Source organism: Fusarium odoratissimum (assembly GCF_000260195.1).
Source record: "Fusarium odoratissimum NRRL 54006 unplaced genomic scaffold supercont1.5, whole genome shotgun sequence".
NCBI lineage: Eukaryota > Fungi > Ascomycota > Sordariomycetes > Hypocreales > Nectriaceae > Fusarium > Fusarium odoratissimum.
This window is the reverse complement of record NW_022158691.1, coordinates 1,435,574-1,462,688: the sequence shown is the minus strand read 5'-3', so window position 1 is coordinate 1,462,688 and position 27,115 is coordinate 1,435,574. Positions and strand designations below refer to the sequence as shown.

The window sequence follows — 27,115 nt, the reverse complement described above, 5'->3', positions numbered from 1 at the left end:
GATTACGGGCATCGACACCAAATCTAGCAAATCCATCGCCGCTGGTTGCCCATTTCATCCACACCAAGAAAATATCACCACTTGCACGCTCGGCCTTGTCCGACAGACCAGAGCAGGTCGAACGACAGCTGCATACAGGCCTACAGTCTGCCCATTTTATACTACTGCAGTTACATCGACAGTTGCTGTGCTGTTGGTGAAGATTATCAGACAACTAAAGCTTGGCCTTGGTGGTGAGGCGAGAAATAGTCAAGATGCGCAATCTTCGCAACATTCGATTTGGACAATGCCAGCGCGATAATGTCACAGCTGCGTGTTGGGATCCTGAGAAGGATCAGGTTCTTGTCGTAGCCCAACCTTTTGAGGACAGCTGTGAGATTGAGTTGTTGAGAATCTCTGGAGATCGAGACATGTAAGTACATCGTCTATAGAATAATTTACACGCAATAGTCACTTACTCCATATAGCTCAGTCAGTACTGCAGCCAGCTGGGAGGCTCCAAACCCATCACCAGATCTCGTTGTCGACAAGGTCGTCAGTTTACAGTATCTCAGTGGTTCAGCAACTACATGTCTGGTCTTCGAAGGAGGTGACATTGTTACAGTCCGAGAAGACGACTTCTCAGACGAAGGTGCTCATATTGAGATTGTTGGCTCCATCGATGTTGGTATTGCTGCTGCGCGATGGTCCCCTGATGAGGAACTCCTCATTGTTGTCACAAAGGAGAACAATGTCATCTTCATGGGTTCAACCTTTGACCCAGTTGCTGAGATCCCCATGACAGTCGAGGACCTCAACGCATCGAAGCACGTATCCGTCGGATGGGGAAAGAAGGAGACTCAGTTCCAAGGTCGAGGTGCAAAGGCCATGCGTGATCCTACTATCCCAGAAAAGGTCGATGAGGGTTTACCCAGTCCTCACGAGGATGGTGCCACCACCATTAGCTGGAGAGGCGATGGCGCTTATGTGGCCATCAACTCGGTTCAAGAAGGCTCACGCCGTGTAATTCGAGTTTATTCACGAGAAGGTGAGCTGGACAGTGCAAGTGAGCCAGTTGATGGCCTCGAGAGTTCTCTGAGCTGGCGACCAGCCGGAAACTTAATGGCTGGTATTCAGCGAAAGTCAAACCAGATCGATGTGGTCTTTTTCGAGAGGAACGGTCTACGGCACGGCGAATTCACACTTCGTTCTCCTTCTGGGCCAGTTGAGGCTCATGAGAGAATACGTCTTGAGTGGAACTCAGACTCGACTGTCCTAGCGGTGATTTTCAAGGATATGGTTCAGCTATGGACTATGGGCAACTACCACTGGTACCTCAAACAAGAGATCCCTATCGAGGCTAGCTCGACATGTTTGTCATGGCATCCCGAGAAGGCTTTGCGCTTTGCTGCTACTTCAACAAATACTGTCATTGTGACAGAGCACATCTTCCATACAGCAAGGGGATCGTGCCACCCGCCGCACGACAATGGTGCCGTTGCGGTAATTGACGGCGAAACAGTCAAGTTGACTCCTTTCAGAACAGCCAATGTACCGCCCCCTATGTCAATGTTCGATATTACGGTTCCTGCAGCGGCAGTCGACGTTGCATTCGGCCGTGACAACACGTCCTTTGCGGTTCTTCACCGAAAGGGTATCGAAGTTTATGAGTGGCCCGTCAAAAACGGTAGATCCATCAAGCCGAAGCTCTCCAAGAAGGCGTTATTTGACGAGATGGCAAGCCCTGGGTACAATGTTCTTCTGAGAATTGCCGCTGTAGCCGATGCTTTTCATTACTTCGGTTACGAAGAGGAGAAGGGTTTTATTCAGCGATTCGTACAGGCTGCGGGTGAGGGTGAAGTATCTGTCGCAGACGTCAACTCTCGGGAGGTTCTTGTCACCACAACCAGTTACCAAGACGATACCTCATTCACTGGGTATGGCCAGGACAACTCGGGAAAGCTATTCCAGATCAGCGAGTCTGGAGATGAGATGCTGCCTGTGCAGTTCCAAACACAGCTGCCTTGGTTTGAGATTAGCAAGGTTGACGATGAGATCGTTGCCTTTGGCCTCTCCAGGAACGGTCATATTTATGCCAATTCTCGTCTCCTGGCAAAGAACTGTACCTCATTTATCGTCACACCCAGCCATCTCATTTTCACTACCAATAACCACTTGGTCAAGTTTGTTCACTTGTCCGCCAACGTCGATGGTAAGTCACTCTTTTGTCTTTCGTGACTACCTACTAATGCCCCCTTAGATCTTGAAGTTCCTGCAGATGACCCCGAGACCGACGAGCGTTGCCGCAGTGTGGAGCGTGGATCGCGACTTGTCACAGCTATTCCCGCCAACATGAGCATTGTTTTGCAGATGCCCCGTGGAAACCTGGAGACCGTCTTCCCTCGAGCCATGGTCGTGGCAGGTATCCGTAACCTGATTGATGAGAAGAACTACGCTCGAGCATTCTCATACTGTCGTACTCAGCGTGTAGATATGAACATTCTCTACGACCATCAGCCCGAGCAATTCTTGGCCAATATTGGCCTTTTCCTCGACCAGATCCCTGACGTCGCTCATATCGATCTCTTCCTTTCTTCTCTCCGGTATGCTTTCTTGTTTCAACCTTTCAGGACCATTACTAACCTAGACCAGTGCTGAGGATGTTACTCAGACCATGTATCAAGATACGAAGCGATCTACCGGCTTTGGAGCTGATACGATTCCCTCTGACTTGTCGCCCGCACCACGGGGTTCTGCTGCAAAGGTCAACACGGTCTGCGATGCTCTTCTCGACGCCCTCCAGAGCCGCAAGGCTACCAACCTTCAAAATACCATTACCGCACACGTTTGCAAGTCTCCGCCTGCACTCGACGACGGCCTTCTTCTAGTTGCTGAGCTGATGCGTGAGGATGAGAAGATTGCTGAAAAGGCAATCGAGCATATCTGCTTCTTGGTCGACGTCAACCGACTATATGAGAATGCCCTTGGGCTCTATAACCTTGATCTGGCCCTCCTTGTCGCTCAACAATCCCAGCGCGATCCGCGCGAATACCTCCCCTTCATTCAAAACCTGCACTCTCTCCCCGAGCTTAGACGTCACTTCGAGATTGATGATCATCTTGAGCGTCGTATCAAAGCCCTTGGCCATCTCCAAACAATGGATGTATTTGATGAACTCCTTGCTTATACCACCAAACACTCCCTATACCACGACGCTCTCCGTCTATACCGCTACGACCCTCCTCGCCTTCGAGAACTCACAGCCGCTTACGCCGCCTATCTTGAGTCCACATCAGCCTACCGAGAAGCAGGCCTCGCATATGAGTCACTCGAGAACTGGGCAAAGGCAACCAGCTGCTACCGAACCGCCGGCGCTACATGTTGGCAAGAGTGTCTCTACACTGCAGCTCAGCAGCAACCTCCCATGTCTCCTGAGGCCATGTCCGACCTTGCCAACAACCTTGCAGATGCTCTCTGGGAAGCAAAGGACTACTCTGCCGCTGCTACCATCCACCTCGAATACCTTGAGTCTATCGACATGGCTGTTCGTTGCCTGTGCAAGGGCTACCACTTTGCAGACGCTATCCGTCTCGTTGTTCAACGCAACCGCCCTGACCTCCTCACTGCCAGTGTCGACACTGGTCTCGCCGATGCGCTAGGCACAACGACCGAATTCCTCGCTGACTGCAAGGCCCAGCTCAAGGCTCAGGTTCCTCGTGTTGCCGAGCTTCGCCGTAAGGCTATTGAAGACCCTCTGGCTTTCTACGAAGGAGATCGCGCTGGTGGTATGGACATCCCTGATGATGTCTCTGTCGCCGCCTCTTCCCGTGTCAGCACCAGTGCATCACTCTTTACACGATATACAGGCAAGGCTGGAAGTGTGGGAACCGCTGGAACAGGAGTCAGTCGCGCCACAAGCAAGAACCGTAAGCGCGAGGAGAAGAAGCGTGCTCGTGGACGTAAGGGAACAGTCTACGAGGAAGAATATCTCGTCAACAGTATTCGTCGTCTTATTGACCGTGTCAGTGCTGCTGCTCCAGATGCCGAGCGCCTTATCTTCGCGCTTGTGCGGAGGAACATGCCCGAGCGTGCGCGTGCTGCCGAAGCTCTCATGGCTGAGGTATCTGAGGCTTGCACTGCTGCGGTAGCTGAGGTGTTCAAGGTGCCCGGGGCAGAGGCCGAGCAAAAGAATGATGCTGAGCCAACCTGGCAGGCTACAGGAGGTGAAGCTGTGCTGCAGGACTTTGTGATGGGACAGGGCAAGAAGTTGGAGCCTCCGATTGTTAAGGGGGTTAAGAAACTTACGCTTTTAGGATCATGATGATAGATTTATGTCAAAAGTTATGTTTAGACGATCAAATACAATCAACCAGTAAAATAGGAATATGCTCATATCGTAATATTGTGCCTCGATTTAGTTAAGGGCATTAATTCTAGGCCAATCTTCGTTAGCATGTCACAAGTCTAGAATCAAACCCAGTAAAAAAGCAAGACTTTTACGGAATTTCGATCTCATAAAATGTAGTTGATGAAGTGAGAGAAACAAATCCCATTCGCCTCCGCTATGTCAAAATCCCAACTAAAAACTACCGAGCAAAAAGGCTAACTAAGTACGAGAATATCGAAAAAAGGGGGTAAGAAAATGCTGGCTTAGAGAGCCTTTGCCTCCTATATCCGTCCGTCCTTCCTAAGTCCATAACCATATTCCGTACTGACATATCGCGTTCAAACAATCTCGCATAAGGCGTTTCTTCTTCCCAGGCATCATCTCCATAAACAAAGTGGAACCGATCTAGGCACATCAAGATATGTATACTCGATCATATAACCAATGTGACTGACTAAGCGCCATTTGGCTGATCAGGTTGCTTATCGTCGTCGTCCTTTGGTGGCGGTGGTGGAGGCTGGTTTGCCTCAGCTTCTGCATCTGCCTGAGCCTGAGCTTGCCGGGCCTCGTCTTCTTCGAGCTCCCTGAGAAATGCCGCATCCTCGTCTTCCAAATCAGCTTCAGCGTCCGCTCCCTCCTCGCCGATGGGGTTCTCAGGAATGATGCCGTTCTGACGCTGCCAAACCTCTCGTCGAATGCGGTCGTCCTTGGCTTTCCGCGCGCGCTCGACCTCCTCAAACCCGCCTGACTTCTTCAGCTTGCCGTCCGCAACAAAATTGGTGATTTCTCGGTGCAGTGGGTTGACCTGGCGCGTTGCTAGCTCCTTTTGCCGCAGCTTCTCCGCACGTTCGATAGCTTCCAGTCGATCTTCGTGGTTAGGTTGTAAAGCTCTCACTTCACCAAGAACACCTTCCTTTGCGGCGCTTTGATCGGCACTGTTGCCGAGGTTGATAAGGCCCTTGGAGAACTGGCGGGCGCTTCCAGCACTTGCACCAGTGCCGTTGTCCTTCATTTGCTCCTTGGTAGCCTGCTCCACGAGAGTGAACGTTTCTGAAGCCTTCTCCAGATCGTCCCGCAGATCGACCAAAAGATCCTCCATAAGGCGAAGCTCGTCCCGCCCTTGGCACACGTCCTCTAACTCCTTCTCCCAAATCTTGGTCCAAATAGGTTTCTCCTGAGTCATGTACTCTTCCATTCTCTTCAGTTCCTTGGTCAATGTTGCGATATCCTTTCCAACAGAATCCAATTGTCGCGGCAGTGGTCGGACACCGCGGTGCACCACATCCTTTCGCAGATCCTCAATAAGGTCCTGGAGGTCGTCCACCTTACCAACCAACCGATCAGAGTCGCTGTTGAGTTGCTTACGTCCGCTGGTAACATATGAGTAACCAGCGTCGCCTTCGATGTCGGGAATGGCAGCTTTGGCTGTAGCGACCTTGACATTGGCAGCTTTGGCGCGGATGGTGGCCATTGAGTCTTGGATATCGGCCTGGAAATTAGAGTAAGTCTGTCGCATAATGGCCAGATCTCGTCGTAAGGTCTTCAGTTCTCCGAGATGACTACTATCCAGCTTCCTTCCAGAGCTAAACTGTGTCTTAGTCCCGTCAGACGAGTGAGAAGTTGATGGGGGTGATAGTGCCAGTCGAGCCATTTCGTTGGCAGCCTCTTGTTGTCGGTCCGAGACTCGTTGAAGAGCAGCTCCTTGATCCGTCACTGTCTGTTTGACATCCCGAACAATTTCGGTCAAGGATGCAATTCCATCGTCGATATGTTTCTTGACTTCGTCCAGAGCCTCAACATTGAGCACCAGAACAGTTCGGTCTTTCACATCCGCGAGGTCTTCCAATTCGTGTCGTACACCAGAAACCGGATCTTGAATGTAGATTTCAGGAAGATCTGCGCCGTTATGTTGTGTATTCCAGGAAAACTTCTCAATAAATGCAAGTTGAAGCCGTCCGATGGTAAGTTCGGCGCGTCCCTCCGGCAGAACAAACTTCTTTACCTTGGACTTGTACTGGAGGAACAAGGTCAGATCCTTTGTGGGAGTAGGAGGGGGCGAATCTTGGAAGTAAGAGGTCTCGGCAGGTTTTTGCTGTGGTGTTGGGGCAACTTCAGGTTCAACCTTTGGCTTCTCAACCTTCGGTGTCTCTGGTGCATCATCGCTGAAGAACATAGGATCAGTGGGAGGTCCACTGAGTGTTGCGCTGGCAGCATATGCTTCATCGGGTGTTTGCACTGTTGGAGGATCTGGTTTTGCGGGTAATTCTGCTAATGAAGATTCCTCGGAAACACTGTCTGGTATCCTGACGGGAGAGTCTTCGGCAGGAGCTGTAGTTCGCAGAGACTGGCTGGAGGTATTACGGTTGTGGCGTATGGACTGTCGACCTTGAACTGCGCGCAGTGATTCTCGAACTTCCTTTCTTCCTCGGTTTGGCACAGGTGAATTCTGCGGCGGAAGAATCGGTACACCATTAGCACCTCCCAGATGCTTGGATATTTGATACTGAGAATATCTGCGTGAAGCTCGTCTTTCCAGGTCTCCACCCTTCTGCAGAGCTGCCAGGGCACTCGAGGTATTGTCGGGCGGAGGTGGTGGAGGCGGAGGGAACGAATCGATATTTAGCTCCCCTCCAGGTGGTCCAGGTGGTGCTGGAGGTCCAGTAGGAATATTACTTTCGCCCTCTGGATAAGGTGGAACAACTGGCATACTTTGCATCGTGTTGCTAGAAAGGGAAGACTGCTCTGATATGGCGGAAGCTCGAGAAGATTCTCGCTGAGCATTAAAGCGACGTGGGGACTGGTTGGTACTGCCACCCGACTGACGCAAAGAATCAGTCGGTTGCGAATCAGGCTGGAAACCATTCTCTAGACCCTCTTCTAACATATTGGTGAGTCCGCTGTTGCCGCTTCCAACGGTACTGACGCTGGTTGCCCTGTCGGGAGGTGCATGGCCGTCGCGGTCCCGAGCTTGCTTCTGGCGGAGCTTCTGTTGTTTGCGCTTTAGGCCGTGTAACAGATTAATAATGATGTCCCGGATCCTAGGCAAATATTTCTCCAAACTCTCGGCACTCGCCTCTTGGCTCAACGTCGCTTCGAGAATATGTCGCAGCAGATCGGGCACGTTTCCTAAATCAGATGTGTCAACGTGGATGGCCGTGAATGCGCGACACGCCATATTGAATTCATAACCCAAGCGCACGTAAACGTCAGACACTTGGCTATCGGTAGCTTGTCCGCGCGACCATTGGGTCAAGGTCTCGAGAAGCTGTTTTGTTGCGACGAGGAGGTGTGTGACGCTCTTTTCGATCTGCGATAGAGGCATATTGGAACCGCTGCCGGAACCCTGAGAGATCATGGAGCGTCAGCATCTTGCCTTGCAATTGGGCATGGACGTGGGGCAGGGCTCGGCAGGGGCACAGTCTTGCCCACGCTGAGCACTATGATATACTCACTTCACGGTTCATCCTGCGAGACCCAGTCGATTGTACAGATCTCGCTGAGGCGCTCGAGGCTCGAGCCTGGAGCGCCGGCGAGATGGATCGAACAGGAACATTTGGCGGTGGCCCTGGCTCAGCGCCAGGCGAGCGACGATGGGCGAAGGCGCGTTGGGAACCGGATGACGGAGCTTGCATGACGGACGATGTATGCTCGGATGTATGTATCTAAGTCGCGACGATATATTCGTTGTCGGTGACGGTCCAGGGAGTGAATAAGAAGCGGGAGCCTCCGTCGACGAGCAGGTTGCTTAAGAGATTAAGCTCGGTGGAAGTGCTTAATCTACGGATTTTGGGTGCCTTCGAGGGGCAAGAGGCATCATCAAAACGAGCGGCAGGCAAAGCGGATCGCAAATTCGATTGTCGTAGTACGAAAAAGGGCGTCGCAAAAAAAGATCGAGGCAGGCGATGTACCTGGTGAGAGTGCGGCTGACGTTGGGAGAGAGGATTGAATTGTGGGAGGATAGTCGAACACTGTAGAGGGTGGATGGATGGATTGAATGAATGATGATGGTGGACAGTAGGTAGTGGATGAAGGTTCCGTACGGGCTCTAGCGGGTACCAGATACAGCACGACATCAGTGATTCGACAGCTGAAAATAGGTACCAAGACCAGTGCCCAACCTTACCTGACCTTGATCCAGATGGAGATGACCCTTGTATAAGCACGTGCCACTTCCCATGGCGTTTATTCTGCAACCTAGGAACTGAGAGCATGGATGAGATCCAATTCTGGGGGGACGGGGAGCCTATGAACCAACAGTTTTTATGATCATGGGACTTTATTAGCGATAAGGCTTGGATACAGCCGTTTTAACATTCTTCAAAAACCGTTGTCATAATGCACTAAAACTGTCATTCGGAATGCTGCTAGCCAATCCAATCACATACCATTCATTGTAATTAGAGGTTGCCCGCATAAATGTCCATGAACCCGGCACAAATTGTGCTAATGCATAATGCAAACAATCTACTCGAGTTACACTATTTTATAATGATATCATGGAAAGAATCAGCGCAAACTACGCCAAGTCGTTTCATAGTTGGTTCAATATATCCCGCGGTACGGGCTGTCGGCTAGGGAACGGCTTTACCGCTACCACGCCTTGGCCAGCCACTTCATGGATCTGGGGTTAATAAACTTGGCTATTGTTTCGAAAAACTGTTTCGTTGGGACAAGGAGGTTCTTGATGAGTATTTTATTGCGGTCAATAATACGTTCAACGAACGATATGGTATCCCAAGTTCCTATCCTTAACGAATGGTGCTGTCCAAGCAATAAGTTCTCGTGTAATATCATCAACGCCGGTACGCCATAGTCATTATCCATTCGTGTATCTCGCTGTTGCCTTATTTCATTACTATTTGTATCTCTCTCTCATGCTTCCTCTCCGAGCAGGGCGAATTGGTCGCCAGACACGGTACTAATGTCGAGCTGGGAGAACCCCTTGCCCTTTCTTCCACTGATGAGATGTGGTGGGATCGATCCTCTTCCGTGGTCAACTGTTACGTCTTTGCCCTTGAATTCTTGTGAACCCGAAATGGAGTTTGCAAAGAACATGCCCTCCCAAGAATTAGGATAGTAGAGCTCAATTTTGCCGCTGACTGACTTGTGTTTGGAGTGAAGAACCGAAAGCACGGGTCTGGCCATGCTAATTTCAGCAAGCTCAGATCCTTCCGGGAGAACAATGTATGGATCGCTACCATCTGTCGGATCATAAGGCTTGACGGGAGGGATCGTTTCGCCGATGGTAGCAAGGCTCGTCCACAGGGGCTCCAGAATCGTCACATGCGTATCGCCACTCTTTGTGTCCGTGATGACTGTTGGCTTCGCCTTTTCGTTTATAGTCAACAAACTCGAGTCCAGAACTGGCCAGATTTGCAGCTTCATATCACCAGACTGCGATTTGAAAGACGCTAGTGAGCTCGCGGCGACATCGGCCGTGATATCTCCAGATGCCGTGATGATATCAACTGTGTAGTCGCGTGGTGGGAACTCGCGATCTGGGCGAGCAGCCTTCTGAGCACTAGTGAGAGGCTCATCAATCTTGACCGTGCCTGAAGCAGAGCGCACACGAAACTCAGCAGGTCGAACATTCTGAGGGTTCACTGGTTTCGGTCCAATGTTGGTGATGATATCGCCTGAGGCCGTTTCGATGTCGAGGAGGTCGTAAAGGGGATACCATCCCTTGACATCGCCGCTGGCTGTATGAATGCGGATTTCGCGGGATGAGAGAGTGTAAGGAACAACTTCCTTGCCCTTGATCGTTTTGATGCCAGGCGAAGTGATATCACCGCTGGCGCTTCGAATGTTGACCCCATTCTGGACTCCCAGAACGACCCCCTCTTTGAGGTTGACGTCAAGCTGCTGAGTCTCAATGTTAAGATGGTCAAGGATAGTCTCACGATGAGTAGAGACCGTGATACGTATTTGGATGCAAGGAGCCTTGTCAGACGAGCTCCAGTCGACTCTGCGTGGCACCTTGATCTCAAAGACCTGAGTTGTCTTGTTGAAGTCGGCCTTAACCCTGAGGTTGTCGTGGTTGGAGATAACCTGCAGCTCGATGCTAGCAGGCGAGGAATCTTCTACAGGCCGAAGAATAACTTCACCAGAGACATGGGTGCTCCATCCTTTAAGGTCATTGGACTTGACCATTCTTTGTATAATGCTAAGGTTGCGGTCAGATTGGATATCGATTTCCTCAATGAAATGGGCGGAGTGTTGAGGCTTTTCAAGGCAAGTTCGCGAAGGATTCCAGTCGAAGTCATCGCCGTCGTCGGCAGGTGGTGCAACGGGATCATTATCCTCGACTGGTTTTGAGTGTGGCTAGCAGTTATATTAGTTCAGATATCGTATTATATCAACGTAAGACTTACGCCGTGGTTAGACTGCATAGTAAAGCTGCTGAAGATCATAAAAACGACAGAGAAAATGAGAAGCGAAGCAAGGACTGTCTTGACTTTCTTCCTGATGTTGAAGTTTGAGACGGAGTCTTTAAATTGTTGCCAACGTGATGGTTGTTGAGCTGAGTTGGAGGGGCTGCTCATAGACTCTGGAGCATGGTTGATCAAAGGTCTATTCTCCTCAGGCCGACCCATTGTAGCTGTAGAAGCAAAGGTTTGATAGTTATTCACTGTAGTTGGCGGTGAAGTTGTTGTAGGTGAGGGCGAGTAAGCAGGTGGTGCGTCAACTGGATGAGCAAACAGAGGAGAAGCTCTTGGAGGAGAACGTGGCGTCGATGCGATGGGGTTCTCCGAGCCACTCGCGTTCTCGTGTGACGAGGCAGTGCTTTCAGGGTTGCGTCCAGCAGAGCCTCCGGTATTTAACAACCTCCTCTCCCTCTCTGCTTCTTGAATTTTTGCATCGCGACTCAATTGAGTTGGGTCCTCGACAAGCACATTTGGAACATGAGGTACGTTTTGTCCAGAGCGAGATGACGACGACTCAGACGACGCGTGGAAGTAACCGTCTGTTGGCGAGAGGGCATCAGGTTCATCGTCAGAGTCGGCGGAATAGAGATTGTCAGAGTAAGGAGCAGGCATTTTGTCCTTGTCTCGTTATTGGCGTACAGTATGATTGTGGGCGTGTGGCGTGTAAGACGGTGCAATTGATCCAGACGCACGTCAAATACCCCTTTTCATTGAAGTATGAAGGATATTAAGGTGATGCGTACGTGGCACTCTTCACAAGAGGAATCTGAGCGTGCTCACGCCGTGTATCACCAGATTATTGAGGTGAAGAATGCCAGACGAGATGAGAGAAAGATGAAGTTGAGCTGCGGCGCGGATGAAAAAAAAAGAGGGGAACGGGTCTTGCTTACAGCACCTCTCTTGTTGTTTCCTACAATCAGCCTATGGCCATGGTTCTAGACTGAATATTCCTGCTCGGTTACGTTGCTTGGTTGCGATGCTTCTGATCATGTAACGACTTTGGCCGATCACACTATTGCTCTTTGGGGGCGAGCGTTGAATGTGCATATGAAGCGGCGTAATACTGCAAAAAGTCCGATCAAGCTATCCATTTATCGTATTTTCCAACTTATAAGCCATGGTAAGTTCAATGCTTCCTTCTTGGCTATACGGTATTTTCAATATTATGAGTTATATTATCTCTACCCCAGGTCTCTCTTTTCTTTATATTTCTTCTTTCTTCTCCGATTCAACTTCTCTTCAGAATCTTCCGTTCCCTCGTCTTATCTTCCGTCTCCCACCAGAGCAAGGATCCTCTATCACTTTACAAAAGTTCCCCCAACCTTCACAACCCCGCAGTCCTCTTTCGACCCTTGCCAACTGCCATTCCTGTGCAAGCTCAATTCATAGTTACAATGTTGCGTAAGCCCTGCAGCAAAGGCCGCGAGTTCTTGACATGCGGCTGACGACAACCTGTGACTGTGGAAGATAAAGGAACGAGTCAAGATCGCGAAATGACGTTTGATGATCGAGAATAATCAGCAGGATACGTGATAGGGCTGATTGATAACGACTACTTCTTGGCCAAGCTACCCCAGCCGAGCTCGGATCTGCAGTGCGGTAGTAAGCTTCTTTTGTGAGCTCCCAAAGCAATTATGAGCTTGGTGGGCAGCTCCGTCTGGACCTCCTTTCATTCTTAAGTCTAGAACACAATCCCTCCAGCAGTGAGCTTCACACCTCAAGCTTCCGCCATGCCTTCATAATTATTACCTTCTCATGGCTGTTATTGCAGTCCAACGAGTCCTAGGGTTACCCAGGGCAGCCCCTCCTGTATGAACCATTCCGCCGGAGCCGGCCCCACATCTCCGGCTCCGATTCCGTGTCCGAAATGGGCATGCTCGATCTCGGATGTTTTCCAGGACCTCTCACAGCTAGCCCGCCGCCTTTCACAATTCAACAATTTCATAAATGGCGAGTCAGAGTAACTTTCATTATCGTTTCAAACCTAGTCAAGGAAACTGATGGATTCATCACGAGACCTCATCTTCTTGTAACCACTTCTATCTTGAACAAGGAAATGTCCACCCAATTCTAACCACCGACTCCCAGCACCTCCGAAAATGAGAAACATGCAGTGTCAGCCGAATCATCGCCTCGTCTTCTGACGATGGCTGCTGGCCACTTTCTTCTGATATATCAATCCCTTCAACGCCAGAATATTCCCCCATCGTAACGCAATGCCATCCAATCGCTAGATCCTCGCTTTCCAGAATGTTGATGTGAAATTTGCGTGCGTGCGTGTGTATAGTAAATGTTAATTGTGAAACAGGGGAGGATCCCTGTAGTTTTTTTGTGTTTGGCCCTTTCATCTCATCGCTAGTTGGGGCTTCTAGCTCAATCCAAGAATTCTCTTGGAATTCTCGTACACCACCCAAGTGATACTCAAGGCGGGAGCGACCTTCAGAAGGTTGGGTGTAAGGCCCTTGTATAAGCCTCGATACCCTTCTCGTTGAATCGTTTTCTTCGTTACGTCCCAGATACCAGTGTATGTTGCGGGATGCATGGCCGTGCCCTGGGTTTGAAGTCGTGTTCGCACCACGTTCAGGGGGTAGACAACGCTGGCTCCAAAGGCTCCAGATGTGGCGCCGATGATTCCCGTGGCAATGTTTCCGGGTTTGACATCGTCTTCATGGACGTTGTTCTTCCGAGCATAGTACGACTTATAAGACTTTTTTAGTAGTTCAAAAGTGCCCATGTCGATAGCACTGTAGGGAAACATTCCCACGAGTCCCATGGTCAATCCTCGATAGCAGGCACGCACACCACCATCTGCATACATTTTCACAGCGGTCTGGCGAACCAAAGCCGCACCTTGAAGACCGTCCTTGACAGTCTCACATTGTAGGCGGAACTTGAGGGTATCAAGGGGGTAAACCGAAGCCCTGCCAATTATCAGTTTCTAATTTCTGTCAAGATTTCTGTCAAACTTACTGTGCTATCATGCCAGCAAAGCCACCTGAGGCGAATTTTGACCACGAGCTGAGATGCTTTGGATCACCATGGCCCTCGAAATTGGCAAGTGCGCGTTTTGCCGCTTCATACGAACCAAATTTAATGGCCGTCTCAGGCATGATTTTGATGACATTGAGGCCGTTTCCTAGTCTTGTTAGCATCTTCCATCACATCCAGGGCCAATATGAACCCTAGTTCATTATGATGCAGACTTACCAGCAAAAAGACTTCGAACACCCCCTGACCGAACAAGATCTCGAAAAGCATCGCCGAACGGTTTTGCTGCGTTTTTCAGAGCAGCGAGAGGACGGCCTTGTCGAAGTGCTGCACCTGCGGTCTCGGTACGACTGGACGTATTCACAAGCAGATAGACCTTCAGCCGATCGAGAGGCGCAGTAGCCGTACGCGACACTCCACCGGCGATGGCACCTGCTAGAAAGTAGCCTGGATCGGGTACAAATTGTGTTAGTCTAAACTTCTTGTGCACTGCTGTTGAAGCTCCAGTGGTGTGTTCATGTTCAGGTCCATGGGTGCCATCGTCGACGTGTTGTGTAAGCGTTTCGGCGATTTCCTGCGATATCTCGGTAGCTGCATCATCGTAGTCGGGATATGAGACTGCGGCCGCGGTAGCCATGTTCTCGGTCTGATTCGGGGACTCATCCGGATTTGAGGTGCTGGGTTGACTGACGGAAGTCGATGTCCGGTCGGGTGAAGGTATAGGTCTTGGGAAATCGTAGGGGAAAGCGACTCGTAGAAGAGAGCCGAAAAGGGTGATGAAAAGAGAGCGGAAGCCGTCCGTACCTAGACCCTCTAATGTTTCCTCGCTCACAAGTGTGTCTCCTTCTGGAGTCACGCTGACCACCGAGTAGTAAAAGTCAAGTACGGCATGAAGTTGGGAGTCATGGTCGTGGGGCGGCATAAATAGCAGGAAGTTTCTGGGAGTTCATGATCAGCTGCTAAGCCCATGATCGACAAGGAGACGCTTCAAGCAAAATCTCGACTTCGAGAAACCGGTCGCAAATGTATCGCCGATGACAGCGATTGGGCTTGGCACATGACGTTATGAGGGTTATCCCCGCCAAAATGACTGAGGGTCAGTCATGAGCTCTGAGCATCTGATGGGATGCGACTGACAGCCAGTGGAGATCTCAAATGAAAAAATGCAACAAAAAAGCATCCAGATAGAACTGAAAATAAAATACTGACCGCCATTCGTCAAATGTGACATAACCGTCATTGTTGAGGTCCATATCATCGAAGAACTCGGTAAGGCGGCGGTTCGATAGTGTGAGTCCGGCATTCTTGAAAGCTGTTTGAAGCTCAAGTTTGTCCAATTTTCCATTCCCATCTTTATCAATTGATCGAAATAGGGCAAAAAGCTGGCGCTCTGCATTTTCGACAAATTTTCGGAACTCTAAAGGGTGCGAACAGCCAAAAGTAAGCTTTCAACATCGTGGCCGTAGGTACCGAGGCAATATCTGGAAGAGTTGGAGCTCCAAAGTCAAAGACAGATTTGCGTACCGTTATATTGTATCTTGCCATCGCCGTTTTGATCTACCTCTTCCATTATACGTTTCAGCATATCGTCGGCATTCTTCATGGCTGTAATTGCTCATCAGTATCTCTACCAAGCTTGAGCCAGCGCGGGCTCTCGCTTACGATGGTCAATCCTTCGAAGCCCCTTCCGCAGACCCTTTAGGTCAAGTTCACCAGTATGATCAGGCTCGAGGCTCGCCCAGAGCTTCTCGACACGAGCATCGCGAGAGTTCTGGGGCTCCCTAAGCCCCTCTTCGATTTCCTCCACAATGTTTGTCACGCGCATGACGACAGTTGTAACTGCAATGGTGGCATATCTCGTTCCGGCAAGATTTCAGGTACGTCGGGCGCAACAGGCGCAAAAAGCCCTGCGCTGCAGGAGAGCGTCGCTGTGGAAATAAAATCGAGGTACGGCGACTTCGAGGGAGGTATTGTCGGGTTACCGGAAGTTCATGGCTAAACTGTCGTAGGAAGGATTCGGGTCGGAAAGGAAAAGATGGTGTTGAAGTGCCAATGGCAATTGACGAGCTGTGACGTTGGTAGCTGAATGAAACCCCCCAAACCGGGTTAACGTTTTGCTGCTCTTGCTCAAAAATGCCTGTACCAAATACCAAATGCTACAGTGGAGCTACTTGCTGGATCTGACCTTAGCCCCGTCCGTCATGGCCCGGGGTGGCTATCAACAGCCGTCCTGCCCGCTGTTGGGCACTGCTTCGAAGCCTGGCGATCAATCAGAGGCACTGTATTATGCTTAGTGCCCCGGAAGGACCCGCTGAGCTATTCTCTTGCTGTCTCTAGCTGCCAACATCCTCGCTCTGTCTCGGCATAAACTCCTGGCTCCTCATCTCGAAGAATTTCTTTGTCAAGTTGCAAATATTCACATGATCTACGGACTAGTCAAGTGAAAAATATGTTCAATCAGTGGATTAATGGTCTAGTTTACTATTTGAGCGTCCTATCAAAACGTCCTATCTGAAGCTCACAAGTTTCTTATCTCATAATTGGGTTGCTCTCAAAGACAGTTCCGGGCATATGGTCCGACAAATCATCGAAATACACATCTGCATATCTGAGATGCTACATAGAATATGATAGAATAACTATGCTTCACAGTTCAACAAAATTCTATGGAGGGGTTTACCTTATTTGATCTCTTGCACGGAGTCTTCCATGTCGTTAAACTACCAGGTTCATACGATAGTAAGATAAAGTTAAAGTTCTAGGACTATACAGACAGACAGCCAGGGTGGAAGCTTCATATAACACTAAAATGTATGAATGTCTCTGATCTCTAATAACAATAACCAGTAACGCCTAAAACTCCCAGTCAATGCTCCTCAATGCTAAACCCGCATATACCATGCTTCATGTCTCGTTTCTCATAACTTGATCACTTATCTAAGCCTCTTGCCTTAACAAACCTGTTGATCTGTTCGCGAGTAAGCTTGTCGTTGTAATGTTCATAACATTCATAAAATGATATTATCTCCTGAGTAGCATCCACCATAGATGCAATCTCCACGTTGCTGTCGACCAGCCATTTCGCAAATTTTTGCACCCGCGACACCCGATCTTGTTGCCGCTTCTCCTTAGGTTCTACAGCAGCAGGCTCGGGCATTCCACCTTGTGCTTGTTGGCCCTGTGCTCGCATCAGCGCCTGTTGAGCAGCTGCTAGTCCTGCGGCGGCGGCCGCTCCTGAAGTGTTCTGGCCAGGACCGGAGTTATTAGGTCTCAACACCAAGGCCAGTAGGATGGCAACCATGGCGATAATATGTGGAGGGTATAGGAGCGGAAGATCCGTCATGAAGTGATCGTTGATGACCGAGCGAGCCAGTTGCACTTCGTCGTCCACCAACGATAATTCGCTTCGCAAGGCTGTGATCGTTCGATACGGTTGGAATACAATCAACTGTGATCGCATCTCGCTTATCATGAAGAACTCACACTCGCCCAGCTTGGACGTGTCGATGGCCACGAGATCTCCCCACATCTGTCGCGCCTCTGTCACGATGAGTCGAATATGTTGAGGAGACTCTTCTATTTTGCAGGCTAGGTATATCGCGGTCGCTATGACGAGGTATGGGTTCGTTCGACGAATCTCGACTTTGGAGTAGAATCGCTTCATGTAGACCTGCGCCGTGGCCATGGATTGTTGTCGAATCGTTAATCGCTTCGCCAGCCGTATCAATTCTGCGCGTCCCTTGAGTCAGCCAATCAGTTCTCTCGTGGTATAGAGGTGTCCACGTACGTTGATTAAAATATATGTACAAATGGCGTTGCTGCGGAAGTGGAAACATTCGCACCAGTTCGGCATTGTCCTCTTCAAGCTTCTGTCGCATTGTCGCGAGCTGCTCCTTGGTGAAGCTCCAGAAGCGACATTGTGTCGATTGCCAATAATTGGCTGACATGTCTTCTGCTAGACCGTTAGGTACCAATTCCGCAGGAAGATTAGACTTTTAAGGAGGCAGGTTTGACAGCCGAAGCTGTTGAGGTTTCGTTGAAATAGTCAACTTGGAGAGGGGGCTCGCAAGGCTGGCAACGGCGCCACACGGAAGGGCCCCGTCTTGTGGCTGATTGGCGATATTAAACGACCTACCCAATAGAATCTGCACTTGAAGCGCGTGTTGTTTAACTGGTAATTTACTAGCTGTAAATTAGTCTTGAGTATGAGATCCAGGTGAATTCGGCATTTCCTGATTGTGTTTGCACATGTCCTATTTATACTGGTACTTTCACTCTCGTCAGAGTCCAAATAAGTCATACTGGTAATCCGGTATAACCTGGATACTCCACTCGTCATGCTCTCAAACTTGTAGAAGTCTAACTTTTCTCTCTGTTAATTGAGATTATACTCTTGTTCATCAAGAAGCTATTAAAGGTACTATCTGACTTCTAACTCGCCTTTGGGTATCAAAACTTGTCTCCGTCATAGCAACACTTCGCCACGTGTTAATGATTCGAAAATCGTCGTGATCTGTTCCTCATCCAACTCCTTGACGCCGTCCAGATCAAACATGGGGATGCCCTTGTCAGACTTTTTAAAAAGAAGTGTACCGCCCTCCTGTTCGTCGACCTCGATATACCCTGGCTTGGAGCCCATGTGCCCTGGAACAAGTGCACACAAAAACGAGGTTAAATCTGGCATGGAGTAGGCTTTGTCAGGGTATTGTTGCTCAAGTGACACTTGATTTGTGACGATCTTGACGGGCTCCTCGTGGCAGTTGAAGCCCAAAATTCGCTTCTCGATACAGTGGCCTCCGAATTTCTTCAGGCCTATGGCTGAGTACTTTATACTCTGCGCTGTATGTGAAGGCACGACGGTGAACTCTGCAAATTCCGCAGATCGGCTGAGAACGATCTTGGCTGCTTGTTGGTTGAGGGCGATGTTGAACTGGTTGGAGAAGAGATTCGCTGACATGTCGCAGGAACCCTATCACCATAAGTATCTTGTCAATGAGGAGTATGGATCAGACTTACCACCTGCAAGTGACACTTGATCTTGCTGGCTACGCCTCTATCGAGGAACTGTTGTAGGATTCTCAACGAAGAACCCCCAAAGAAACGAACGCTTCCCGCGGTCTGGATCCGATTCAAAACTTTGTCCAAGACAAGTCGTTCCACAGAAATGTCTGAGAGCTTTCTATCCTGCTCGAGTCGCCAGATACACTTGTTATACCAACCCCGCAGGTTATCGGTTCGACGGCCGAAATGTAACACTTTCTTCAGGATGTCGTAGTATTCCTTCAGCTCATTTTCAGTCCGGTTGACAAGCTCTTCATGGTGATGCATGTGCAGATTCACTGGGTTCTCGATATGTTCCAGAGTCTCGTAGTCCACAAGAACTTCGATGGGGTTGTTGTTAGACCACTCGGAAAGACAAGTTGCCAGGTCCAGTGCACTTAGCCGTGCATGCAAGGTGGCGTCGTTGATTGAGCCATACTTGGGCTTCACTGCCATCTCGAGCTATTATCATGGTCAGATTTGTCTAAAGTATCTGATTCTGAGGGGAAAGCTTACGATCTTGCGATCATCTTTTGTCAGATCTTTGATATCATCAATATCCTGCTGCTTGATATCTCCGTTCAAAAGGGTCTTGAAAGGGTTCTCAAAGGATGGAAAGTGCTGTTTTATCAATTCCTTGCATCTGGTGATTTGATCCATTGTCATAGATAGTCCAAAACACACTTGACGAGGCTCTAGAATCCAAAGTACGCGGACGGTTGGCTTCCAGTATGTGGCCTTGAACAAGGCCATAGCCGCGGCCAAGTTATCTGAGTCGATGGAGTCATTATAATAAATGACGAGATCGTCCCCCATGGTGAATAGATTTGCTGATAGGGAAACTTCTGCTTCGATGCGCGATAGGTGAAAGTCGATGGGAAGGTTGAGAGATTTAAAAGCAATGGAAGTAGTAATGTCTGATTGATTGATTGGGAGGAAGCTTTGAAAGCTGGTGGGCTGTGCATTGGATCTCTCAGTAAGCTGGGCTGCCAATGTGCCGCTTAAAAAGCCCCGCGAAGCGCCTAGCACAATGGGTGTTGCCACCCCAATCAGTCAGTGACAGAGTCTGCCCAGTTACACAAAATCACAAATGTTACAGCCTTGTGACTAGCAGTGGAACAATGAACAAGGCCTGTGAGTACAGACTGTTTTGGACATGTTTCATTGCCTCCATGACCAAGCCACAGTTTTTCCACTCTTTGTTCGTGTATCAAGAACGACTAACACAAAACTAGAACTCCCCGAGCCGTGATTCCCGACACTTTGGGTAATATAACTTGGCAAATATGCGCTTGAATCATAGCGTCAACCGATCTGAAAGGATCATTCTTGTAGCTCAGTAAGGGTGTTTGCGTTCGCCAAGAGCATGGGAACATATCACTCCACCCAGCATTGTCCACATTCTGGCATCATGTGGCAAGGGCAAAAGACCAACTAGATGTTTGGCTCCGTGTGTTCTGAGGCCTTGATTGCTCTATTTACACGAGAAGCTGTACAACTGCTTCAAAGAAGTCAACACGGATGCTGTTGTGAGCAAAGCGTTGCATGGCTGAGTCTAAGTCGTGGTGAACTCATTCTACCCTTTAAACAAATCGTGATACAGCATCTGCCGTATCTAAACAGTCTCTGTGCCTCGTTTCACGATAAAAATCTCCTCGACTTGCTATCACACTAGAATATGAGCGTCCCTTTCAAGCCTGGTAAGTCTTGGCCGGATCCAAGAGACGGGTGCAACAACACAACCATGTTTGAAATTCTTCGTACAGCAACAAATCTCATCCATCAGCTAGTCAACTTGACGCCAGCAAGGCATAGCACTAGTGTCTTCGCAAGGCTGTGTATGGTTGATGGTGTATTCCGGCTAATATGCCAAGTGGGTGAAGGACGTGATTGTTCAACAACCATTCACTTGATTTGTGAACATTCTGGAAATGGAACCATCCTCAAAGGCATCGTGATCTTATCAGGAGGCCTCTCTCAGACTCCATTAGTCCCATTAAGGGTCTAGGCTTATCAAGTTAGAGAGAACTACCAGACAAACCGAAATGTGAAAAGGAAGGGTGAAGGGTAAGACTGAAATCAAGGCCCGCGCTCGTCTTCCCTTCAGAAATTTATCCCAGATTCTCGAATCAGCCTCGTTTATAAACTTATATATTGGATCCAGGCATGCTTGAACTAGTTATGACAGCAGACTTTAGTCTCTGAATCCTTGAACCCGATCTAATTCCTTGTCAAAGCTTTTAATCTTGTGCTGGCTTGGCTGATCCAGCACTGCCACTTAAAAGAGGAGAACCCAATACAGTCAGCTAGTGTGCCTATCCATGTGTCCATCCAAGTGTCCATAATTGAACAGCGTACAATCCATGTGAACCATTACCTAAACATAGTCTTGTTATCATTTTCATTCTCATCGTCCTTCGCTTTGTACATGGTTACCTCGCCACAGAAGTTAGGCAACTCCCCCAAACACTTTCCAACAACTCGTTTTACTTCATTGGGCTAATGAAGAAGTGATCATTCGTCATGGCCGTGACCTGGAACTTCATGCCAACCTCGATGTGACCCTCATCACTAGGTGCACAAAGCATGCCAAAGCTCGGCTTGAACTTCAATCCAGGGTCGATCCGTCGATACTTCATCAGCTGGTTCCAAGGCTGACGCGGGTGCTTATCAGCAGTAATTGGGTGAACATTGGGTACCTGGCATCGCAGACATCGGCACACTACATCAAGGTCGAGACGGTGCTCACCCTCGCCAATTTGCAGAGTCTTCCATCCGTCCTCCACCCATGGCACGCTTCCTCGGATGATAACATTGGGGCGGAATCGATCGATCTCAATCTTATCCTCTCCAGCCTGAGTGAGACGCTCGTTAAGTTCATTCATGCTCGCCATAGAGGCAACCTGTCAAGTTTGGCATTAGTACAACGCCTGAGTCATATTTCAGGTTGCAGATTTTGTAGCTTACCAGCACAGGCATCATATCGGCAAACTTGGTAGCCTCAGTACGACCAAGAAGGTGAGGAGCTCCGCTTCCACGTAGAACTCGTGGCGTAGGACCCTTGTACATCAGACGAACGTCCATGTTTAGGAACTCCGAGATGGGCTTGGTCAGACTCTCGGCGTATTCCCAGGCATCGGTTTGCTCGCCCCAAATAGTCGCCTTCTTGAGTTCAGTGTTGTTCTCAAGCCATTGAGTCGTAGGATGAGCGGGAATCTCAATCTTGTGTTCATTAAGAGAAATTGTGAGTGTGTCGGTATCAGCGTCCCAAGCTGTTATGATAAGAGTCATGTTTGAATTTGCCCTGATCGTGATGAATTCATGCTTATCAGCCGTGACGAACAACCAGTTACGATCCAAGTCTAGACCGGTTCGTAGAAGCTGCGTTGACTTTACGTCAAAACCGCGGCATGATTTGACCGGGTATACACGAAGGCGAACAATCTCGTCGTCAGCTGGTAAAGGCAATGATTTGGATGCAGATTGACCAACAGGTCTGCGGAACAGAATGAAGAGAAGAAAGATAGGCAATGTGGCCGAACCGACGATGAACAGAATGTAACCCAGTGAAGAGCTCTGCCCAAATTTTAGTACATCCATTTTAATGTGATGTAGTTCAGATTGTGTAAGTCGTTAGGTTTGATGTAGTGGGTAAGAGAAAAGTCCGACTCACAATGGAGGCGGGAAGTCCGGAGAATTTAAACCCGCCCTGCTCCCGTATCTTGGGGGCCCGAGCCCCCGGAGCGCGACTCATATGGATTAGGTCCCATTCAGTGTCTATCATCGAATTTATGATGGTAGTCATTCTAATTGTTTGAGTTATAGAGATACACTTTGTATTGACGTATAATATAACATCATGCAGGGGCAATCGATGAGTTTCTGTCTCGTTACGATCAAAGACCTGCCAGCAGAACCACAATCAATCTATGTCTTCGTTGCCATATGGAATGAGCCTATCAAAAGGCAACGCACCAGTCTTATTCCTAAATAATATACACATTGGTATCCTGATAACAGCTGGTCTAATCCTTCATTCTTTATCAAAACTCCAAAGTCATGTCTTAAAGTTTCCGCATGCAGGCGAAAGTGATGATCTTCAGCCGCGACCGGAAGGATACCTGTAAGTCCTGCTTCTTTGAAATTTTGATTCCAATGACCCGAGATAGTTTGATGTGAAAATGCGGAAATAAAGTGCGTGGGGCCAAGAGAAATGATTCCAAACCGTACATGATGACGGATCGTATTTTCAAATCTGACTCATAGCAATAGCCACTAATGAGGAACTTTTGAAACGAATCAAGCATGACATACAATTTATTATGTTTATCTACCAGAATAATAAACGTCTATTTTATTTTCAATTCAGTTCTTCGTTTTCAAATCGTTATACTCTGCCCAGCCGGTGCTGGCTATGTAGTGCTTAATTATATATACAAGAGAGTCTCTCTTCATCTTGAGGCAACCATAAATACATGTTCTGCCCCAATGCTTCATATACTTTCTGCCTTCTACACACAGGATTCCTTGAAATCGCTCCATACTATGAGAACTGGGTGTTAAGAGCCATCATGACAACATACTCCTTTCTGTGTTTCTAACGAGAATTTAAATCACGACAATTCTAGGGAGAGTTGCAGGACATTGCCACATTACTTTCATATGAAAGGTTTCAAGAATCAGAACCATAATTCAAGGACGGGTGAGATTGAAAAGCCTTCACTTAGCAGACTCAAGTTCAAGTCTTTGTCAAGTATTAAGTGCTCTCGTTGACTGTCAAGATTCAAGATTCAACTGCAAACCCCTCTCATTGTTCTGATGTCACATAGGTGTTCAGTTGGGACTTGGGAAACGAGTTCGTATCATGAGGAGTACTTCCGATGCATTCTGTTCTTAATTTTCTCAGTCGTCTTCAATAGTGACATTTGTATCCACATGTCTTGTTGTGTTGATAATAGGAGCTGCTCTCTTCATAAGGGTATTCTGAGTCTTCTTGTAGGAGCAATCTTTAGATGCTTCGGGTCCATAGACTTTGCAGTGAGTACTGGGGAATTGCAAAGGTACATACTGAAATTTTTACAATCGTTGGACCTTCTTAGACACAGCATCAAAGGAAAACATGGTCATCTTCATATCCTCTTGGACGAGACACGGAGAGTGAGTAATGGGTTTCAGATGCAAGACACCAATGTAACTCGCTGTTCGTACAGAGGAAAACCTCTAACCCATAGGCAGATCTTATGATACTTATCGAAACACCTTATTAGCTTCATAAAAAGAAAAGGTATCATCTCGCCTTCGGGCAACTTCCTCGTGAATCGTGGACATATATGTAAGCTTTATGAGCCTGGCTGCCTGGCTGGCGAATACTGCTACGGATACCAATATCTCATTCAGGTTCTCACCCTGACTTCATATCCTTCTGTTGTCAAGGCTTGGTGTTGGAATTGCTGTCGGTATCTTTCTGAACGCGAACAGTGCGGCCTCTGTATCAAGTCCAGCTTCTATATGATGGTCATTGCTAGCAACTTAATTTTCATATGGCCTTCTCAGTATTCACCAAAACCTTTTTCTATAGTATGGGTCGCGAGTTGTGTTAGAAAATTCCACTGCCAGCCAGCCCTTTATTACGAACGTGTCTCTAAGAAGCTACGAAGAAGGTAAAATAGGCAAGCTTCCAACTCGTACTCGCAACTAACACCAGAGATATATAAAGGCAGTCTCTGAACACCTAAGCCATGCAAGAATTGCAGCACATATCACGGCCTTTTCGAGCTGCGCTACCTGCAGGGGATGTGAGCCGTGTCTGAAGAGGCCGAAGCGGTCCGGAACATACATGTTCTCGATCTTCCATGATAATCTCTCTGGCGATTCACTTACAACCTCTGAGGTCATGGTGAGGCAGTGCTGGATCAGCTGATACATTGTGGGCTGTTTATGATGAAAACACAACTGCATATCCTAGCTAGTATCCCGGGGTGGCTGGAATTTCCTGGAGATCCCAAGTTTCTCCCAAGCGAAATGTTGAGAGCATACGAATGCATGTCATGATGGCTTCGATTTCTTCCATGGAGTTTATTAAGCTCTAGGTTGAGGCTCATCATGGCGTAGGTAATACCATAGCCTCAAAAGGTACTATGTACAGTGTCTCAACAAAACCAGTCCTTTTTTCTTTCAAGTCCTATATCTCGTGATCTTGGACCAAGACATCTGATAACGTTTAACCAGAGTTGTCGAAACCTTGATCAGTGGTTCTTTCTACATTATGATGTTCATGATTACAGGATCTAGAGCTCTCTTGTGGTTCAGTCCTTCACCAGACTTCGGCCTTAATCATGAAATAACATATTGTCGTCGTCTTGCAACCTCATCTACCGTACGAGTGAAGACTCCAAGCACATACGACCATACCTAGAGAATACGGGATCCCATCAAGTTCTTGCCTTGTGTTTGAGTGACTTAGTTTCCAGCGACCATCCATACTCCCCAACATCGGAGGCCTGAGTGGTCATTTCTGGGGTTGTTTTCTATTCCCTACCAGACTTGGCATCTAGAATTTATAGTCGTGACCCCTGCGGGCTGTATTTATTATTTTAGCTACTCGCTCCTTCTTATATACTTAGTAGGATATATTACATTAATTATGTAGAAGAATGTTTGGCGAACACAGGTTATTGAAAAATACTTGTGGTGTCCGTGCATGAGTAAAGAATAGCAAGAAAATAGAATTAAATAAGTATATTCCAATCCCAGGATTCGAACCTGGATCTGCCGCCCCCCGAAGGGCTCGCTGGAAGCGAGTGAGACCCGGCTGTGTTCCCAATTACACCAGTTTGGACTTTAGTTTCTGGACAAGAGTACATATTTCACTTAAGTATTACATTCAAAAGCATGCTGGCTCTGTTTTAAAATGTCCACGATCTGTATATCGTGATGTTAAGGAAGTCAATTTTGGTTGTTGAAGCAAAGGACGAATCAGAGCTGAGGCTTTCGGCCGGGACTGACGTCGCCGTTTTCTCCGCAAAGTGTGGCGCGCGGGGTGACTCGCATTTGAAGCAAGGGGTGGCGCGGTCTGGGCTGAGAGCTCGGACTCTCAGAGCGGAGAGTTCCTTTGTTCTCCGCAAAGTGAGACATCAAGTCACCCGCCGAAGAAAAGCGCCTTAGCCGACGAGAAGGAAACAGGCCATCCCATCGTCTGTGAGAACTAGCGGTGTGGCGATGGGAATATGGGCTATAGGATATGGCACGCCGTATGCATCAGATAATCGCCTTGTCTCATGATATTGAAGGGGCTGACAACCCGTGATAGACATGTTGACCATCAATTCATTGAATGATTAGATGCATGCGGTCTATTATCGATTGTTGAGATTGTTAGCTCGAGGAATGGGTCGTGCGACTAGGGATGGCTGATTGCGTCAATGTGGGCAGACGAGGAGGAGAGCTAGGGAGAGACAAGCGGCTTCTAACAATGCTTTTGAGAAATGTAGCATTTGTTGACTTTTCCCTTTACGTCGAAATGTCTATTATTCTCTCTGAATCTAATGATTCACTTGATTCAGTGAACGGTGACTCTGATGAATGCCGATAACCTGGGTATGGGTTCATACTGTACAGGGATTCTGTCAGGGCACAGATGCGACATCGTCTTTTGTCTCCAGGACCCTTCAGGGTATGTTATGGTTCAGCCAATCTCCCCCGCTCACAGAGAGTTTGGACTGTCAATTTTAACTTTACGGTTGTTTACTGCTCTGTTTGTTGTGACTCGTCTAGAATTACCGTAGACTTTGCGCTAGGAACCCGAAGCTGCAAAGCATCACGCATTCAGTCGAGTGCCTCGAATTCTTTTCGGGATGGGACTTGGACCCTTTCTCCAGGAACAGGAATTCATTGAAGGGACCACCACCCACCACGTACGTTGAAGTGATCGGCGTAGGCGAAGCCCAGAGACCAAGCATCGCATCACATCACATCCCTCCCAACCGAAAATGTGCAAGACGAACAAGAGCAGGTTTAGACCTCCGCTAGCAGGCCTTCACAGCCCGCTCAAAATAGACCTGCCCATTCCCCGCATGGTGGCCTGGCAAATGACACAAGAGAAGAGAGCCCTGGAGGGATTCTCAGAAGAGCCTGATGAAACACTTGGACGGTGCGGCAGGGCATGGTATGGCATGGTGGTAGCGGCAGGGTGCCAGCTTTGATCAAAGTCCAACAACGATCTAACCGAGATCGAGAGGCTGGATTGCGCAAGAGCCAGTGGCAGTGGCAGTTATCACTCATCAAGGACCAAAGATAA

The 27,115-nt window shown here is 48.5% G+C and overlaps 8 protein-coding genes and 1 non-coding gene across 19 annotated transcripts; 2 read left to right on the top strand and 7 right to left on the bottom strand.

The window, feature by feature from the left end:
- The first annotated feature begins 37 nt into the window (after positions 1-37).
- Positions 38-4,414, top strand: FOIG_04439 (elongator complex protein 1). Its single transcript, XM_031202687.1, has 4 exons — positions 38-412; positions 468-2,191; positions 2,240-2,582; positions 2,632-4,414. Exons 1-4 carry the CDS (start codon positions 255-257, stop codon positions 4,298-4,300), a joined length of 3,894 nt encoding a protein of 1,297 aa, XP_031068134.1. The 5' UTR covers positions 38-254; the 3' UTR covers positions 4,301-4,414.
- On the bottom strand, positions 4,348-8,418 carry FOIG_04438 (uncharacterized protein). Its single transcript, XM_031202686.1, has 2 exons — positions 7,819-8,418; positions 4,348-7,709 (listed from the first exon to the last, which is right to left on the bottom strand). Exons 1-2 carry the CDS (start codon positions 7,996-7,998, stop codon positions 4,821-4,823), a joined length of 3,069 nt encoding a protein of 1,022 aa, XP_031068133.1. The 5' UTR covers positions 7,999-8,418; the 3' UTR covers positions 4,348-4,820.
- Positions 8,419-8,980: 562 nt separating this feature from the next.
- FOIG_04437 (uncharacterized protein) lies at positions 8,981-11,403 on the bottom strand (the record flags this gene model as incomplete). Its single annotated transcript, XM_031202685.1, has 2 exons — positions 8,981-10,687; positions 10,738-11,403. 2 exons carry the CDS (start codon positions 11,401-11,403, stop codon positions 9,239-9,241), a joined length of 2,115 nt encoding a protein of 704 aa, XP_031068132.1. The 3' UTR covers positions 8,981-9,238.
- On the top strand, positions 11,230-13,413 carry FOIG_04436 (uncharacterized protein). 2 transcript variants are annotated; one of them, XM_031202684.1, is made up of 3 exons: positions 11,230-12,192; positions 12,259-12,820; positions 12,880-13,021. In XM_031202684.1, exon 1 carries the CDS (start codon positions 11,839-11,841, stop codon positions 12,178-12,180), a length of 342 nt encoding a protein of 113 aa, XP_031068131.1. In that variant the 5' UTR covers positions 11,230-11,838; the 3' UTR covers positions 12,181-12,192; positions 12,259-12,820; positions 12,880-13,021. The 2 variants fall into 2 exon arrangements, with proteins under 2 accessions (XP_031068131.1, XP_031068130.1); XM_031202683.1 differs by having other exon boundaries at positions 11,230-12,820; positions 12,880-13,413.
- FOIG_04435 (uncharacterized protein) lies at positions 11,931-15,894 on the bottom strand. 10 transcript variants are annotated; one of them, XM_031202675.1, is made up of 7 exons: positions 15,442-15,894; positions 15,304-15,384; positions 14,989-15,196; positions 14,584-14,717; positions 13,999-14,226; positions 13,762-13,927; positions 12,364-13,712 (listed from the first exon to the last, which is right to left on the bottom strand). In XM_031202675.1, exons 1-7 carry the CDS (start codon positions 15,602-15,604, stop codon positions 13,160-13,162), a joined length of 1,533 nt encoding a protein of 510 aa, XP_031068122.1. In that variant the 5' UTR covers positions 15,605-15,894; the 3' UTR covers positions 12,364-13,159. The 10 variants fall into 10 exon arrangements, with proteins under 10 accessions (XP_031068120.1, XP_031068121.1, XP_031068124.1 ...); XM_031202673.1 differs by having other exon boundaries at positions 11,931-13,712; positions 13,999-14,717; XM_031202682.1 differs by having other exon boundaries at positions 14,989-15,384.
- A 559-nt stretch (positions 15,895-16,453) lies between these two features.
- Positions 16,454-17,816, bottom strand: FOIG_04434 (RNA polymerase II holoenzyme cyclin-like subunit). Its single transcript, XM_031202672.1, has 2 exons — positions 17,567-17,816; positions 16,454-17,508 (listed from the first exon to the last, which is right to left on the bottom strand). The coding sequence occupies exons 1-2, from the start codon at positions 17,724-17,726 to the stop codon at positions 16,709-16,711; spliced, it is 960 nt and encodes a 319-aa protein (XP_031068119.1). The 5' UTR covers positions 17,727-17,816; the 3' UTR covers positions 16,454-16,708.
- A 177-nt stretch (positions 17,817-17,993) lies between these two features.
- FOIG_04433 (uncharacterized protein) lies at positions 17,994-19,769 on the bottom strand. The gene is made up of 3 exons (XM_031202671.1): positions 19,336-19,769; positions 18,796-19,281; positions 17,994-18,748 (listed from the first exon to the last, which is right to left on the bottom strand). Exons 1-3 carry the CDS (start codon positions 19,633-19,635, stop codon positions 18,245-18,247), a joined length of 1,290 nt encoding a protein of 429 aa, XP_031068118.1. The 5' UTR covers positions 19,636-19,769; the 3' UTR covers positions 17,994-18,244.
- A 1,044-nt stretch (positions 19,770-20,813) lies between these two features.
- On the bottom strand, positions 20,814-22,574 carry FOIG_04432 (uncharacterized protein). Its single transcript, XM_031202670.1, has 2 exons — positions 21,787-22,574; positions 20,814-21,722 (listed from the first exon to the last, which is right to left on the bottom strand). Exons 1-2 carry the CDS (start codon positions 22,417-22,419, stop codon positions 21,306-21,308), a joined length of 1,050 nt encoding a protein of 349 aa, XP_031068117.1. The 5' UTR covers positions 22,420-22,574; the 3' UTR covers positions 20,814-21,305.
- A 2,986-nt stretch (positions 22,575-25,560) lies between these two features.
- On the bottom strand, positions 25,561-25,657 carry FOIG_04431. The gene has a single exon. It is a non-coding gene; the product is annotated as a tRNA-Glu (tRNA).
- Positions 25,658-27,115: the final 1,458 nt, after the last annotated feature.